This window comes from Excalfactoria chinensis, chromosome 1 (assembly GCF_039878825.1).
Source record: "Excalfactoria chinensis isolate bCotChi1 chromosome 1, bCotChi1.hap2, whole genome shotgun sequence".
In the NCBI taxonomy this organism is placed as follows: Eukaryota; Metazoa; Chordata; class Aves; order Galliformes; family Phasianidae; genus Excalfactoria; species Excalfactoria chinensis.
The window spans coordinates 173,699,024-173,717,227 of NC_092825.1; the positions used below are offsets into that span (position 1 = coordinate 173,699,024).

Below are 18,204 nucleotides of genomic sequence, written 5' to 3' on the forward strand. Positions count from 1 at the left end.
CAGGATAATGTAGATTTACACAGTAGGTTATGTTAATTCGACTTAGTAGCTGCTGTTTATTTCTCAAGCCTTGATTTGAAAAGCTTTTAAACTCAATTACATTTTGCTGCTACAAGAAATCTATGTGGATTTACGAAGCAGTGCATGAGGTAGAACTCAATAATAATCATCATTTTTATGGGAGTGATTTTTTGTTTCTTTCAGCATACCTGAAATTATAATAAGAATACCTGGTCTGAGATGAAGACTCAAAACTTGAAGATTATCTGGTTTGCACGTATGTCAAACTGAGCTCCAAGAAGCAGAGATCATTAAAAAGGTGCTCTCTTTTAGTGATGGAACAAGCCAAAAGCAAAGGGAAGTGGGATGAGGAGTTTAGGTACATGCTGACAGTCACAGTTAAACCATGTAGTGCCCAAGCTGCTTGACACCACACTGCACTGAAACCAAAGCAGCTGTGAGAAAGCTCATTTAACTCCTCCTAGAATGAAAACCACTCAAGCTCTCCTAGGTTAACGTGGGTTTGCTGAGGCTGAGGGCTCTGACTTAACTCTGGGGAATGTGGTTGCATCGCATTCATTCACTGTCAGCCTAACATGCCCTGGGGCACGTAGGTTACCACCTCTGTAACACCTAATATGCTCCAGGTATGAGGCTATCACCCTCTTTAACACCTAACATGACCTGGGCAGAAGGTTACCACCTCTGCAACATCTAACCCACCTCTTGAGGAACACCTAACATGTAGGACCTTACCAGATCTCTAGATGGGAACATTTGTCCTCTCTCAATTTAACTTGTAATTCCCATCCAGCAAAGGCATATTTTTCTTGGATGACTGGGCTAGGAACTGGCAACTGCAAAGCTTTTAGACACAGAGCCTTAAGACTGCAAATGTATTTACAGGTTAAGGATGGCTTCTTGCACCACCTGCCTGAAAGTCTGCGTTTATGCTTCTGCTGCTTTCAGCAGTGTGTGATCAGCAAGTTGGTATTACTGGCCAGTATCACAATGACAGTCTGTGGAGCAGCCAGAAGCTAAACATGTTTCTTCCCATTCTCTGTGTGACGCTGTGATTGCAGGAGCAGCTGTCACTACCTAAAGCATTACTTTATTCAGCCACTTTATAAGAAAATGTAAATAGAAAACCACCTTTAAGGCAAACTGTATCAAGTGAATAATGGACAAATTAAAGCTACACTATCTCCTGCAGCTATCCCAAGGGGACTGCCCTAAATACACTGCGAAGATGAGCAGTTTAACAAAAGAGCACTTAAACTTAATGGGATCCTCTTCCTGCTGCTGAGTGTATTTGCCAGAGGCAATGGAGTTTTAAAAATGTTTTCAAACGAGAAGTCAGAACGGTCTAGTGGTCAGGAACGGCACAGCGTCACCTTTCAGTGCTTGAAAACCACCAGGTTGTGAGTAATCATGAATTAGCTTCAATGAACTGCATCGAGTTACTTGCAAGTATCTGAAAGCAAACCTTGCCCACTCCTCACAAGACATTCAACAGGCTTCCGTGCATTCACTCCCAGGGCAGCCTCTGGGAGAGTGAAGCTGGGAAATGAGGCACCAAAGGGAACAGACCTGCCCAAGATTATGCCAGCAGTCTGTGCTAGGTAAGCATCCTTCCCCTTACTGATGGTGCCTGCTCAGACAGTCAAGGCTTTTTATTTTATTCCCCATGAAACATCTTCCTTCTTTGTTGGTCCCAGGGCCTGATATTTCAGGGTCAAAAAGTCCTATTACAACAGTCCTGTCTTATCTGCCAGAGCACCCAGGCTTTCAGCTAGCTATTATTTGCAACTTCTCATCGAAGGTCCATAAGGAACACAATAAATTGAGATTTATTGATCTCCAGTAACAGAGAACTGACACCACTCTTGGTTACAGCTAAAACTAAGCATTATTTCCATTTTGAACTTGCTTAGCTTCAGATCCAGCTACTAAATGTTGTTCTGTATTTGCCAGTTTGAAGGACCCTCTGTTCTTAGGATTTTCTGTTTGAATACTGATTTTCACTATTGGGCTTACACCTCCATTCTTAAGAAGGCCCTGGGGGTTTTGCATAGATGACACTTTGGGAGCCTTGTGGTACAACAGGTTTTTTCAGCTCTCAGATAAATACCGTAGCTCCAAATCCTGGAGGTTTTGCCTGTAGCCAGATCAGCTCATTCTTTGAAGACCACAATTCACATGCAAAGATGCCAAGCCCTAGACTGCTGTGCTGCGGTGCACCCCTGGAATTCTCTGAGGAGATTTGGGATGCACCAGCATCACATGTTTATATCACAGCTCAGTGAGTCAGCTTTTTGTCTGATATTTCTATTAAGTCCTACCAATACCTCAGCCATCGACTATCCCAGTTTAGTGATGCTCCTGGTTACGTGTTGAAAGCTCTGCCCTCAAAATATCTATGGTTGTGGTCTCCTTTAATTGCTTTCCTGGCTCAGTGTTGTACAGCAATGCATCTTCTCTGCTGGATGGACAGTGCATGGGAGCAGGAAGATGTGCCAGAATAGATCCAGGACTGGGATGGAGCAAGTCTTATCTGCAAGCTACCACTAGCATCAGAGCAGAGGAATTATGCCCACGCCTCACCTCCTCTTCCAGTTTGATGACCTTGGCTTGAGCATTGTTTAGGGCCTGGTCGAGGATTTCAATGTGCCTCCGCTGATCCTCATTGGCAGAGCGCATGGCTGCCAGCTCCATCTCCAGCTTCTCCTTCTCCTTCAAGTGTTCTTTGTCTGGAAGAAAGACAAGAATGTTCTGGAGAAGATTTAAAATGACATTAAAAAATAAAGCTAAGTTCAGTCAGCTCTGCTCACAATTTTCCTTCAGCAACAAAACTCACCATCAAATTTGTTGACAACCTACACGTTGAAAAGCTCAGCTCCATCTATAGGAAGAAGTTCTTTACTTAGTGGGCAGTGAGGCCCTGGCACTGCTTCCCATACAGCTTTGGTGCTCCATCCCTGGAGATGCTTAGGGTCAGGTTGGATGAGGCACTCAGCAGCCTGAGCTGGTGGGGGTAACCAGCCCACAGCAGGGGGTTGGAACTGGGTGATCTTTAAGGTCCAGTCCAACCTAAGCTATTCTATGATTCTGTGATCTATCTCTGCTCTGACAGCACTGAGAAACCACTGCAGGGAATACAAATGTTGCAGTCTGACTGCTGGATCTCCAGTGTCAGACTACAAACAGTTAACGAGGAGAGGGAACAGGGGATGGAAGTTTCATTCAGTGAAATCTGAGATTTCAAAATCTGGCCTTCGTTCGGAATGATGGCAAAAAATAGAGCATTTGGAAAGCCTCCAAGAAGGAATATTTCCTCCAAAAATTAATTTGGCACCAATTAAACCTTGTTTTGACTTTCGACTTTTTTAAACTCAGCATTACAAAATGCATTGGTTTTTAACCGAAGCAAAAAGCTGCTCCAAAACCATCAAACTGTGGAAGATCTGCCTCTAACATCCAGTCCCACCCCAGCAGAGACACTCAAGCCATGAAGACCCTCCAGCCACCTCCCCACCTAGTCACTGCGGAGGGACAGGACACCTCACCTGACACACAGGCCTCATCATTCGACACATTTACTTCGATCCAATTCACCAGAAGAAACATTACTATCTATTGTATGAGAGTGAGGAAGCCAGAAGACAAATGCTATTTCAGTCTTGTGGCACTCAAGCATCTCATGCTAGGATCACATTTGCTGTGTGCTGAGCTCTGTTATATGCAGACAGTGTGCACAGCACCAGGACCTGAGACATACACTTGCAACTCATATCCAAAGCACTCCAAGTTTTCTATTCCCTCCCATCAAATGAGAACAGGATCATGCTGTACCCAGAATGACTGCTGAACCCGCTGGAAAGCTGGCAAGAAAAATGTACCTAGTAGCACTTTCCTATACTGTATTAATTTTTCGTTAGAAAGGACTTTACCAAGGATACCTCAAATTCTCACATACATACAGGGCATCCTTGTAAGTAAAACAATTAGTTTTACTGTACTACACTGTGCATATCCCTTCCAATTTGGCATGCAATTTTTACCCAACAGACTCCAGCTAACAACTATTTCATTTTCTAATGGGTCACCACCACATCCCATTCACAGTGGCCTTCTATGATGGTGTAACTGCATCAGTGGACAAGGGAAGAGCCACTAATGTCATCTGTCTGGACTTCAGTAAGGCCTTGGATATGAAGCTCATACAGACCTCACGCTTTAACAGAAGTTTTTGACCACATTTACTTACATCAGTTGAATGAGTGCCCTCAAAGCTACCCATACCTAAGCACTATATTATACCTAAATACCAACTTATCTGCCTAATTTAGCAACCTATCAATGTGACTCAAGCTGTTTTTCTCCCTGCTGTGATCCTGCAAAGCAGTGACACTGACAGCCTTTAAGGACACTCCTTGTTCCTGTGGAATGACTGCTGCTGGCGGAAGAAATTGTATCAAATGACAGCAGTGAGAACAGAATTTGCCCTCAAGAGATTTGCTGAAAACAGGAATCCCTCGCATACCACATTCCTTGAGGTGTTTCCAACAATCTCTCGTACACAGGTTTCTATTTCTCGATGATCACTCTTTGCTTGCAGCTGTTAATTCCAAAGGCACTCCAGCGACCATGACTTTATAAAGCAAAATGCGTGAGGTTTATTAAGCCTCCTATCAGCCCTGCAACTCCCAGCATGGCAAGTGTGAGGAGGAGCTCCGTTGCCTGACATCCACAAGTATAGGCCTATCCGACAGCAGCAGTTGCCAGTCCCCCTAGATCTGGCTGATTCACCAGGATGTGGGGCACCAGAGCTGCCTCTTCTGCTCACCCACTTCCACCAAGGCTTGGCCAGCTCTGGTGGCCCTGTGACTTCACCTGCAGTGACCAGCAGAAGGACAGGCAAAATCTGAAATGAGGACAGGACCTTCTTGGCCATTCCAAAGACATTAGTGGTTATCATGATCATCCCAAAAATATGTAGAATGAATAAATAAACAGGTCCCATTCACTACGTTCAGCTGTACAGAAGGAGGTTTTTCATAGCTTTAGTAGATTCTTCACACATTAACCAGGACCATGTTGTCAGGTCCAGACTTTGACCAGGTTTGCCAGGTCCAGAGAAGCAACACAGCCAATGTTCATCTGTCCCTCTGCAGTTTGGTAGCGATAGCCTGCTCCAAGCCAAGCATTTCTTTCTGTTCTCACTGTAAAGTCCCAGTGAGAAAACTGAAAACAATCCCACACGAAACAAAAATAAAAAGAAGATAAGAATGGCCTCCCAAGGTTTATCAGGCAACGTATTTAATGGGAGGAATAACTGAAGGCTCACTCTCAAAAGAACATTTCTGAAAAGCAGTAGCACAAATGGGTCACCATCTCATTTGAGCCCATCCAGCATCCAGGATGGGGAGGATGAAGCCTCCGTACATTCACCCCGAACACCTCTGCAAAGAGCAGACCCCTGTGGAGGACACTGAGCCCTGGCTGTTGTGTGCACACCATGAATGCAGCTGCGTTCATACAATGTGAGCTCCTGTGCTGCAGAAAATGACAGACAGCGCAGGTCCCCCACACGCTTCTCAAGGCTGCATTAACCCCTGCATGCTGGACAAACGCCAGAGGAGCTCACTACAAGATACTCCTCCTGCAGTTTTGCTCATAAATGTCACGTTCCTGGCAGCTCTTGCAACTTTTGGCCATGTAGAGATTGAGGAAAGGCTGAGAAGCTGTAGGAGTTGATGCTCTGGGGAGTTGAAGCCCCTGGATTAGTTTCCTCATATGGTGATTAACACGGATTTTTTCTTCTGGAATTAATAATCAGGATGAATTTTCATGTACTTAACAAGTGATTCAGTATGTGGTTACTTGTGGTAAGTAAACCGACCTAAGAGATACATAACAGTTTAAGCTCTGTCCTCCATTATCAGAGAAAGTCACTGCATCACCATCAGTGTACGGTGGCTTTCCTTACCCTTTCCTACCCTTGCTCTGAGGGCAGAAGGGCAGCAGCTTTCCCATCTCCCAGGTGTGCCCCTCAGGGCTGTGAAACAACAGAGCAAGGGCCTCCTTTTCTTTCACTCCCGGAACTTGCACTGATTATGCACCACCGAAGGGCTCTCAGTCTGCCTAAAACACCACTCTGAAAAACATCTACTGAGCGTTTTCTTTGGCTAGGTTCATTTGAAGGGAATATTTCTTCGTCTGGGATTTTTGGGCTGGAGATATGTGCACGGCACATCCACAGCACACTGCCGCAAAGGAAGCACAAGGCTTTACTACAACACTAAGAAAACTGCACATCCCCACTAATGGGCCCAGAGCCATGCAGAGTAAACTCAGATGGATGCAGACTCCAATCTGCCTCAGACACCTGAGAAAATAGTCCCTTGGAGGAACCCCTGCTCTGACAGAGTGGCTCTACATCCAGCAATCCCTGAAATATACACAATATTCTCAGACTCCACCAAAACAAATTCTTCCTGTGATACGCACGTCCTAAGCTTTCTCTTTGTCCTGTGCCTTTGAAACCATCCTCAGTCTCTCCCTATTTGCAGCATCTGTCTCCTTCTGCCTATAGCTCTTCTGATGCCTGTATGGTCCCAGATACCTTCATCAGTCACCGCTTCATTTCTTTCCTTACATGAACCCTTTTAACCGAAAAAACAAACATAATTACCATGAAACTAACAGGTTATGAGTTCTCTACTGTGCCCCAAACAACAGTAGCATTTTTCATTCCACACAAATGCTGAGCACTTAATTCTTTGAGGCATGCAGCCTGGCTTATGACAAAGAATAGGAGCTGTTGTCACCTTCTGTCCCCATCTCAGAGTGCATGACTGTGCTGCAGTGCTGCACTGCTAACAGAGAATGCTACAAAGAACTGAGAAATGGGGCCTGCAAGGCATCTTTCAGAATGTTTTTCCCCTTAGCAGAGTTCTCCCGCAATATTAATTCTGTGGTTAAAAAAACAAAACAAGCACAAGTCTGGCTTAAAAACGGCAACATTTAGGAAGGTGCTAATGTTGGAGTCTTTCTATGCAGCTTTCGGTTTGGGGATGTTAAGGGTCATGTTTTCAAGTTGTTTTCCATAAACCTTCTGAGCCCTCAGAGGAATGTTTGAGGCTGATACCCTGCTATCGAGCTCATCGCTGTGTGCCATAGCAGCCCAGAGAACATGACTGAAGAGGAACCTGCTTTACATGTGCCCTCTTTTCTATTCTTGGAAGCACTCTGCATCACACTGGTAACATTTAAGTCTCTGGCCTAGACAGGAGAACTCCAAGCATCCAGCCTGTCTTACGTGATGGGATCCAAAAAGCTATATTTGCTCATAAGCTTTGGATTGATGGCAGCAATACGCCGAGTGCAAAGTTTTATTGCTCGATATTTAACATAAGAAGCACAGAGAGTGTTTATGTGCTGGAAAACAGCTCAATTCAGTGCTTTCTGGGGATTTAACTCCCTTTGCTGTTTCCATCACACATAAATACTGTCAGGCTATCTCTATATGAACACAGCAGATCTCAGTCTGCAATTTGCTCTGTGCAACATACCCTGTTTGAACTCCAAAGAAGACAAGACTGACATAGCAGTGCTATTTTCTTAACAGATCAACCACTTAGATGCACTGCAGTATCTACACACTCGGGCAGCATCTGCTAACATAGCAAAGCTAACACAGTCATAAGGTAACTAGATTCTCTTCTGTTGGTGCACACACGCACCAAACTATCAGCAGTGTTGCTGTGCTAGTGTCATTGGCAAAGGTGGGAGCTAGGAGGAGGCTCACCTGCACTTGGGCAAGCAGCAAGGCACGCTGAGTACTGTTAATAACTCACAGTCAGAGAAGATGTCCGGCTCTTAGCTAACAATCTGCAGTTGCTGCTCATCTTCCAAGAAAGCTCTTGGTGCAATAAATGTAACAGAAGGATGAGCTGTACACAGGGTTTTGCTTTAATAGGATTTAAGCCCACAAGGTACTGCACAGCTTGGTTAAGCCAAGTCCTTCTGAATGCATACTAGAGGTGCTCAGGATACATAAGTGATGTGTGACAGACAGCATCCAACTGCTCATGTTTTGGTTTGCTTGGTCACATAGAGCCATCAGCACACGGTGTGCCATGCAGCAGCACTGCGCTCAGTCATTAAGGAAGCCTAAAATCTGATGAGAAGGGGCAGCAGAAACCATGAAATCTTTGTTTCAGCAGTCCATTGAGAAAATGAAGGCCCAGCTCTGCTTTTCCACCTGCTAATCAACCCACGGCACTGAGAAGTCAAAAGAGGTTGCTCTGGGCTTTTCCCAGCCAAGAGAAGAATTTGGCATCTCTAAAAATTATGTACTTTGAAAGATGATTCCTGCAAGCAACACTCAGCAATTTCAGATTAATATTTATCAAAAATAAGCTATGTTGTGATACCATTAACTCCCACTGCATGATTCCAGAGCTCAGATAGGAAAAAAGCCAACACTCTAAGCAACCTATTCTGCAGCTTAAATAAGAGTATGTGATTAATTACCTGAGTAGAACCAAGCCATTAGGACAACAACAATGAATAGCAAAGCATTCACCTTCACTTCAGTACATACATGAGTGTGTACACATATGCAGCTTGAAAACTGATTAACACAGAACTCACTCTGAGTGACATAAAGGCCCTCTGTTGACTTATCCTCATGCCCATCGAAGTCTCTGCTGGCGAGCTGCCTGTTGGCTGTCTCCAGTCGTTCTGCAAAAAACAGGAAATAATTTGAGTATAAATATATGTATATAAAATTGTAGGCCAACCAAGAAAATAAGATGCGTGCCAGCAGCACAGTATAAATAGACTCTCTGAAGGAGAGTGTTTAAATGGAGACTGACACATACATAAAAGATGAGACCTTTGACCTCTTCCATGAAGCTGTGTTGTTCAGACTTACAGAAGCTGGGGGTGGAGAGGGGGAAGGCTCCACCATCTTCAGTTAATATGTCCAAGCAGTTCCTTTCTCTCGCTATCCAAAACGTGCAATATACTTGCCATCTGACTTCACCCAGCTTTGCAGGGAGATGGTACCTTTCTGTGGTGGAATGCGGTGCTGCCAGATGCTCTGGGGGAAAGCAGTCACCTTGGTGACACCAATCCTTGGGATCCTGCTCCTTTCCCATGACAGGGATTCTGCAGCCAGGGATTGACTTCCCATTGGAAGGGCAGCTAGAAGAAGGATGTGACTTCCCTGTCCCACTGCCAGCTGCCTTTCAGCACACATCTCCACAAAACAGATCAGCCAGACTCCTTGTAGGAGTCTGACAGAAAGCATCACATTGCATGAAGAGGTATCCATGTAACCATGTAATCCATGTAACCCATCAGGTAGATGGACAGGTAACAGTTACTCCTCCATTTTCATTCTTGAAAGGATATGCTCTCAATTTCATTTGTTTTCAGTACTAAAGAGAGATACCCTTTGACATCCACTGCTTGTTTGCAAAGATGCTGAACTCTGAGATTTATGTGTTGCACAGTGTTGGTCTACACTGGAACTCGTTGTTCAGCTCAATAAGGTTGGATGAGACTTTGGCACTGACAATTGCAAGTACTAAATGCAAAGGTATCATTCAAAGCTGTCTTTCATATTTTGCCAGAAGGTTTGTCTACAACCAGCGGAGTGACAGCGGTTCTGTCTTATGCCAATAAGCAGGGCCTGATTTCCCAAGGTTATCTAAAACATGTGAAAATACTCCTCTAAAGCCCGCTACTCTGCAGCTTGTGGAAAGTGAAGCACAATGTCAGCTGTGGAGAAAAAGCAAACACACAAATGTAACATACCACGGAGATCCCTGTTGAAATCATGAAGTCTCCTAATTTCTCCTTCCAGTTTGTTTCTCATCGCTTTGTCCAGAGACTCCCTTTTAGTGGTGGTCTTGACCAGGCCCTCATAAGCTTCTGAAATCCTCTGAATCTCTATTTCAAACTGAAAGGAGAGAGAGCTCCCATGAAAGCCCAGCAGGAAAGCATCCCGTTCCAGCATTCACAGAATCATAGAATGGCTTGGGTTGGAAAGGACCTTAAAGAAAGACCATCCAGTTCCAACTGTGGGCAGGGTTGCCACCCATTAGCGCAGGTTGCCCAGGGCCCCATCCGACCTGGTTCTGGCACTGTCCTAGAGCATTTTGATGGGGCACAAGTGTGAGACTTGTGCCAAATGTCACACCAACCACTGGCTCTGAAATGAGAAATCCGACGCACCGCCAGAAATGTTGTAGGTTTGACTACGACCTTATTTCAGCTTTGAACTACTGTAGTTCAATCCTTTATTTCCTCGACTGAAGACTGCTCTGCAAAAGAAGAAACTCTCTACAATAGACCAAAACAATTGTTCTGGATTTTCAATCTTTTAAACACAATCTCCTCGACTTCTGGGAAATTTGCATCGTAAAACCTAAACCCAAAAGACTGACAGGAGAACAGCTCCAGGAAGGCTTTTGTTCCGGTCAAACGGATTCAGCTCTTTTAATCAGCTAAAATAACGTAAGGTATTATAGCTTGGCTGAACTCACTACTGAAGGCATGATTAACACGAAGGTGGGAATATGCTCCCGCATGCCTTGCTCTTGTGTTTGTGGAGAAAAGCCTGATAATGTGCATGGGCTGGAAAACCAAGAGATATATATAGCCTCCCACATACCTTTCTAAATCTGGTGCTTTTTTAGCCTCTTCAGCCATGGGTGGGACGGATTGGTGCTTTGTGAAGCCAGAGTGCAAGACCATCTCCACTTGATGTGGAGGGAGATCCCTCTCCGGGGCTCATTAAGCTTTAGCTTTAATTTGCCAGCTGCAGCACTAGCAGAATATAAACTCCAGCACCAGGAACACAGTCACCCCTCAGGAACCTAACGGCAGGCTGCAGCAGCCTGAACCCACGCCTCTAAGCACTTCTGATTCATACACAGAGCAAAGCCTGTAGAGCTTGCACCTAAGGGAGGTTGGGGATGCCCCATCCCCTTCTTTGATGTCAGCTCTCCTAGGCATAAAAACTGAAACAGATGAGAAGATACAAAGCCAAAGACACCAGCACTGACACCACTCTGTGACCCCAGCACCTTTGGATTAGCCACTGACCTTGCACACACCATATCACCTATCTCACACAGGTGGCGATTTACCAGCTTGCAGGTATTTCACACACACACACAAACTGCTTTCCTGAATGTGTGATAGCATCAGAACCATAGGCACATTAATTTCAGCTAACAATTCTCCATGAGGAGGCTGAAGTGGTTTCATCCCACACTGTGACACTCTTTCTTAAGTGAATTACAAACCATTTTTCTTACTTTCCATTTTTGTTTTTCAAAGCCTGTTACATTTCAGATGATCAAACCCAGAAGAGCAGGTCCCTCCTTTTGCCACTCTGCTGGGACAAGACCAGACAACAAGCGTGTTTCCACCATGGGGACAGCACACTCATAGGAATGCTGTGTAAAACCTACCTGTAAAGCACATGCAAAGACTCCTTTCATCCTTTCCTGCTCTCAGAACGATCGGCAGTGAACTTATTCCCCATCAACGAGAAACCAGTATTAAAAATATCATGCACTAGAAAATCTTAATTTGAAACTCAGCCTGAATCTGACTGTGGTTCAAAAACAGACAAGGAGTTCTCTTTTTCATGGAACCAGAAACTGATTTGGTTTGGAAGGGACCTTAAAGACCTTAAAGTTCCACCCTTCCTGCCATGGACAGGGACAAATCCTACTAGGCCAGGTTGCCCAATGTCCCATCCAACCTGCCCCTTTTGAGGGATGGGGTATCCACAGCTTCTCTGGGCAACCTGTTCCAGTGCCTCACCACCCTCTAAATAAAGCATTTCTTCAGAAGTCTCACTGACTCCCTTTAGCTTAAAGCCAAACTAGCCCTCACCTTATCACTACACCTCTTGATAAAGAGCCCCCTTTAGTACCTTTTCTGTGTCATTATGTGTATTTTTCCTCACACACATAACAACACAAGCTTATCCAAGCACGAACATGCATGAGAAAATCTGTTTTGTGTGAATTTTGCAGAATCAGAGCATATCAACTAGTTACTCAAATAACAGCAAAGTTGCAGCTACTTGATCCTGTTATGGCTTTTCTTTTGGATCAGTGCGACCTCTGCTAGCTTTACTCCTGTAAGTAGTTAGAGGCAATCTACATTCAAGCTACCTTGCACCATTCTCTGTGACCATTTACACAAAACAAGCTTCTCTAACTCTCCCTTGGGAGGAAGGTTTGGCTCAGCACAATCAATTTTCAAGGCATGCCCCTGCATTCATAACAACATGATCTCAGAAGGACACCGTGCTCAGCTGGGAGCCCCAACTCCTTCTGCGCCTCCCTTCTCACACTCAGCTACTACCTGAAGCAGAAGATGCCTGCTCCAGAGTGCTCCTACCACAGCAGAGCAGATTTTCCAACAGAGCAGGGATTTCCGCAGCCCAACAGCCCTGCTTCACGCTGCTGGCTAATGAGGGGGCTCTGCTCTGCTCAATCTCTGCTGAGATACCCATCTTTCCCAAAGGATGTGACCATGCAAGCCTCCTCCATCCCAGAAGCAAAGACTTGCTGCAGGAAAATTAAGAACCTCCGTCAGCAATGAACAAAATTACAGGACAGAAGAACAGTTTTAAGTTATGCTGACGTTTCTCAGCAGCCCTGGGACCTCCTTTCCTTTCTTCTGCTAAGGCAGCATCTAGAACTGACCTACCCAAACAACCTCCAGACACAGTGTGGGAAAGCACCAGCCCAGCAATTAATGTTCGGCAAGGTTTGTCCCCCAAAAAGCAGCAGAAAAAGAAATGCTCTGCTTTACTGAAAAAGCTAAAAATAATGCGTGCCCTTCCCCTCCAGCTCTTTTTGATAAGAAAACCAGACACCACGTCAAACAGCACAGGGATTAATCGCTGCCTTGTGCCTCTCTGCAGAACGTCTGTTCAGACATGACTTAGAATCTGACAGCCCTCCAGGTTGATCTGCTCATACGAACGCTCGGGGAGCTCTGCGTCAAGCTGATTTTCTCTCTCTGATTTCTTCTCCTAATTCTGTTAAGAGAACAGGGAGTGTAGGGAGGGTCGCCCTACCTAGAATAACTTTGGTCCACACAGACCAAAAAGGAATACTTCTCGTAACCTTTCCACTTTCAGCAACAGAGAAGAGCTTCCACACCTAACACACAGAATTTAACTGCCTTGGTTTTTCAGATGTGGTGTTCAGCTGTGGGAACACAGGAGGAGCTGCCCTGGCCATGTGCTCAAACAGAGAAAAAAAACCAACACAGAAAGCATAATGTGTGTGAAGGTTTGGGTTCAGGAAATTTTCCTGAAGAAAGAATGCACTTGAGCATGTGTTTTCCTTTAAGAGACTGCTTACATTCCCCCGAAGTCAATGGGATTCGAGTCCACACTCTGTTGACCAAAGTGAGACTTCAGCCTCATGCTTGAATACCTTTCTGTTGGTGTCTGATGCAATCAACTCGCAGAGCATCCAAAATAAAGAGTGAGCCGTTTCTAGGACTGTGAAAGGAAAGCTGAATATTTTTAGGGCATCATACATGGCTTCCACCGAACAACGCAGCTTTTGTGAAATTAATAACTGGAATATTTACTTTTGCCCACAAAGGCCGCAGGGAAGCCTTTACAACCAAACTCACAAGTAACGCTGCTGCAAAAATGTTGTTTTGACTAAGTTTAGGAAATTCTGTGCATACAGCACAGAGGAGGCTGCAAAGTTAGCAGCAGCTATGAAACAACATTCCTCTTTTCAAACCTTTCTAGACTTTCTAGTCAAAGATTCTCCCAAAGCTGAGTCTTGAGATGTGGTCTCTCAGTGCTGGCTCTCCTATAGAAATGTATCTCTGATATAACACAGCACAGAAAAATGGAAGTCCTAAATTCAGAGAGAGAAAACTAGAAGCCTGATGTTGTTTGTGTGTAAGTGGTGGGAAGTCATAAATGAGAGAGTTGCACAGGATCCTAAATTAGAATGGGAATTAGAATAGTTCAGTTGGAAGAGACCTACAAAGCTCATCTAGCCCAACTGCCTGACCACTCCAGGGCTAACCAGAAGCGTATTGAGAGCATTACCCAAATGCCTTTTGAACACCAACAATTATGGGGCATCAACCACCTCACTAGGAAGCAAGTCCCAGTGTTTGACCTCCCTCACGAGTGACCAGCCCCATTCACTCACACCCTTTGAGCTCTGCCCTCCAGCCAGTTCCCTTCTCAGCGTAGGGTGTACCTGTTCATCTCACAGTTGGACAATCTGAGCAGAAGGATATTCTGCTATGAGGGACAATATCAAAGGTCCAGAAAGATTACCACTGCCTTCTCTTAATTCACCAAGCTTATCTTACCATAGAAGGAGATCGAATTATTAAATAAGGACTTTGCCAACATGAACCCATGTTGACAATAGCATTGTTCTGTGCCTTTCAGTAGCATCCAGGATAACCTCCTCCATGGCTCTTCCAGGTATTGAGGTTGCACTAACAGGTCTGTAGTTTCCTGGGTCTTCTTTCATGCCTTTCTTCTAGACAGATGGCTAGCTTCCAATCAGCAGGCACCTTCCTGGACTCTCAGGACCTTTGGTACATAGTTGAGAGGGATCCAGTTATAACATATGCTTACTCTCTCTGTACTCTGGGATGAATGCCATACAACTCCAAGGATTTACAAACCATCAGCTGATACAACTGGTCCCTGAAAATTTCCATGACCATACATGAAAAGTCGCTGCTCCCCTCAGTCATGACCCTCTAACTCAGAGGACTGGGCAACTCAAGATCTACTGAGGTGAAAAAAAAGGCATGAAATGCCTCTGCTTTTTCCTCATTCTCATTTGTTAGGTGCCCATAAAGTACAAGTCCAATGTTTTTCTTAGTTTTTCCTGTGCAATTGACACACTTTTGTTGTCCGATGCCATACTGGCCAATATCAATCCAAACTGAACTTTGGTTTTTCTTGTTTTCTCCTTGCAGATGCGAACTACAGCTCTATAGTCTCCCCATGAAGCCAGATCCTGCTTCCAGAGATCATATTTTTTCTTTTTCTTAATAATTTCCAGGAGGAGTTCCCTGTTCAGCCGGGCCATTCACCTGACCCACTTGCTTGACTTGTAGCACGGTGATGACTGCCTGCACCTGGGCTTTTAAGAGGTGATTCTCCAAAACTGATCTGCTCTTATGGACCCCTATACTCTCCAGAGCAGATGCATATGAGTTCGCCAAGAAGTTTAACGTCTTAAAATCCAGAGTGACAACCCCGGGGACCGTTATTTTTCATTACACCAAAGAGTTTGTACTCAACTAACTAATTCATGATCATTGTGGCCAAGAGAACTAACCTACTATCACACCTCCCAAAGGGCTTTCCCTATTCCCAAGCAACAGATCTCAGAGGGCAGTCTTCCTAGTTGGTTTACTAGATACTTGTGACAGGAAGTTACCTTCAGTGTGCTTTAGAAATTTCCCAGACATCCCTGTCAAAGCAGCATGGTCTTTCCAGTTTACGTAAATAATTCATCTGGTCTGGGCCTTTGGGACCCAAAGCCAGCAGGCTTGGGAGAACTTCTGGATCAACTTTGGTGAGATCCCACTTTTAAGCAACATCTGCTTTGTCTAATTTTCACTTGTCTTTCCTTGTCAATCCAGGCAGCGCATGAGACATCACATTTCTTCACTGAAAATGCCCACTGTGCATACAAAAAACAGGGTATGGGAGCTATTCACAAATGGGCTTTTGAGCAAATATTTACCAGATTCATCCAGATAAAGTGACAGTTGTTTTTGAACCAAAACATTCAAACATACCTAAGACTAGCTTTTAGAAATCCAGAGCTATCACTGAAGACCTCTCTGATAATCACACTATCCAAGCCATGTCTTTTTGGTTGTCCAACCACACCAATCTTGCAACCACATCAACCCTATCACTGCCTGTTAAGCTTTCATAGAGAGCGGAGTGCCATGCTAGCTCATTGTATGAAACACTCAGGATAGCTGTGGCCATGCTCTTCAAATGCTTCTTGTATACATCTCTGCTGCCTGTGCAACTTGGCTGCCCCAGAACACCCTGCCTGCACAAGGCACGCTCCAGCAAAGCTGACACTAAAAAAACAGTTTGGGTTGCAAGGGACCTTACAGGTCAACCAGTGCCAACATTCCTGCCAAGGGCAGGGTTGTCACTCACTAGATCAGGGCCCCATTCAACCTGGCCTTCAAAACTTCCAGGGATGGGGTATTCATTGCTTCTCCAGGCAATCAGAGAAGGATGGAAGGGGAAAGTCTCCAGACAAAGGATGCCTGATGAGCTGCCTTGCTGCACCCTACAAGCAGAAAAGCCTGTGGTCACCAGGGCATGGCATTATGCTTACAGGACACTACCACATTTACCACACTTTCCACATCTCTCACTGGTAAGTTCCCATTGAAACGACAGGACTGTGAACAGCCTCTTGAGGAACCCAAATGCAAGAGCACCGAGATGATTATTCCCCATGCCCACACCTCCACATACCTTTTGCAGCTTGTCTGCCTTCTCATAGTACCCCTCCAGTTCCTGCCGCAACACGTGGTTCTCCTCGGAGAGCATCTCCACCATCTGCTGTGCCCGCTCCACAATGGCGAAGGCGTCGGGTGTCAGCTGCTGGCCCGGTGGCACAGGTGGCTGGGCAGTGGAGGGGGCTGGCAGCGGAGACAAGGAGCCTGGAAGCAGAGGTCCAGCAGTAGAGGAGGCCTGTGAGGACATGGGGCTGTGCTGCTGGGCTGTCGGTGGTGGGAAGGGCGGCTGGCATTGTCGGCTGCAGGAAAGCACAGGCAGGGATGCGTTAGAGCTGCAGCACATCATCAAGACGCACGCAGGGGCTTCCATGTAATTACTGCAGGGTTTATTAATAGGGTTATAACTGTACGGTCGTGATTTAGTCATTCCTAAATACCAACAATTGCAGCAGGCACCGGGTGAATTGTCTCCTCGCCTGTTCTTGACATTGATGTATACATCTGGTGCAAAGGGATAAAGGGAGCATTGAGTCAAAGGCAGCATTTTTACTTAGGTGCACAGCTAATATTTCAGCCCTCCACCAGCCTCTCCCTGCCCCCATCTCACCACAAACCCCACCACGGAGCAGCTTAAGCTGACGGTTGTGACTGGAACACAAGGGATGCATTACTCACCCTTCAGAAACCGCTCCCTGCCTGGAGCAAGCCAAGGGGCTGAGCAGCCAAATTTGGAGGTGAAAGGAAGTGATGTGAGCGAACCAGTGTCCCTGCACAGTTTTAGTGAGCGTCAAAAGGAAGGGCTGCTGCAGAGCTGCTGGAAGCACAGCCCTGATCAATCACCCCGTGCAATGAAAGCCAGGCGAGACCTCATTGTGTCACTCCACGACAAATGGCATCCATCACCCACCAGCCTTATACCAGGGACAAGAGCTGGTCACAGCCCTTGCAAACTGCTTATGGGCTGTGCTTCCTGGTGGTAGATTGCTCTTTAATCCTCCACAGCCAGTTGGCAGTGGCTGGAGGATAACCCAGGAGAATGTTTTGGCAGGGAGGGTAATCCTGAGGTTGGTGCTCAGGTAGGACCAGAGTCATGGAATGGATTGTGTTGGAAGGGACCCCAAAGATCATCTAGTTGGGCAGTGTTGCCACTAAATTAGACATCTGACCAGGCCACCCAGGGCCTAATCCAACCTGATTCTGAGCAACTCCAACAATATGGCAATACCTTTAAGGAGGGGGCAAGTCATTCCTTAACTTCCATCCTGCCTTTCACTCCTGCAAGATCAACAAGCAATGCAAACCTTCTTTACAGGCAGAGAGGAGCTCAAAGCTTCTCCCATCCCTCTAGTCCCACCCAGCCAGGCCAGTTCTGACCTTGGGGATCTGGCCAAGGTAGGCAGCTGCATGCAGAGCTCCTCAGCCAAGACACTAAAGTCAGAACACAGACTCCAAAATCAACATCACTTCTTGTAAAGTGGCTCGGTCTAAGCCCCATTTTCTCTTCTCTACCTCAAGACTTACAAGGCATATTTTAGCTTAACGTGAAGTCCAGCAATCAAGGACTCTGTAAGAGGTGTATTTTGGCTTAACCACAAGCTGTTGGCCTTGCATAGCCCTCACTGCCTTTTTCTCTGTACCCTAAGGAGATCTAAGAAATGGATGCAT

At 45.6% G+C, this 18,204-nt stretch overlaps 1 protein-coding gene across 2 annotated transcripts in view; it reads right to left on the reverse strand.

The window, feature by feature from the left end:
- Positions 1-18,204, reverse strand: part of AMOTL1 (angiomotin like 1) — a 50,255-nt gene that overhangs the window by 12,967 nt on the left and 19,084 nt on the right. For both annotated transcript variants that reach the window (XM_072326790.1, XM_072326791.1), the window contains 4 exons: positions 16,556-16,838; positions 9,829-9,973; positions 8,659-8,748; positions 2,605-2,750 (listed from right to left, as the gene is read on the reverse strand). In XM_072326790.1, coding sequence (XP_072182891.1) covers positions 2,605-2,750; positions 8,659-8,748; positions 9,829-9,973; positions 16,556-16,838 — 664 coding nt within the window. The remainder of the gene's footprint in view (positions 1-2,604; positions 2,751-8,658; positions 8,749-9,828; positions 9,974-16,555; positions 16,839-18,204) is intronic.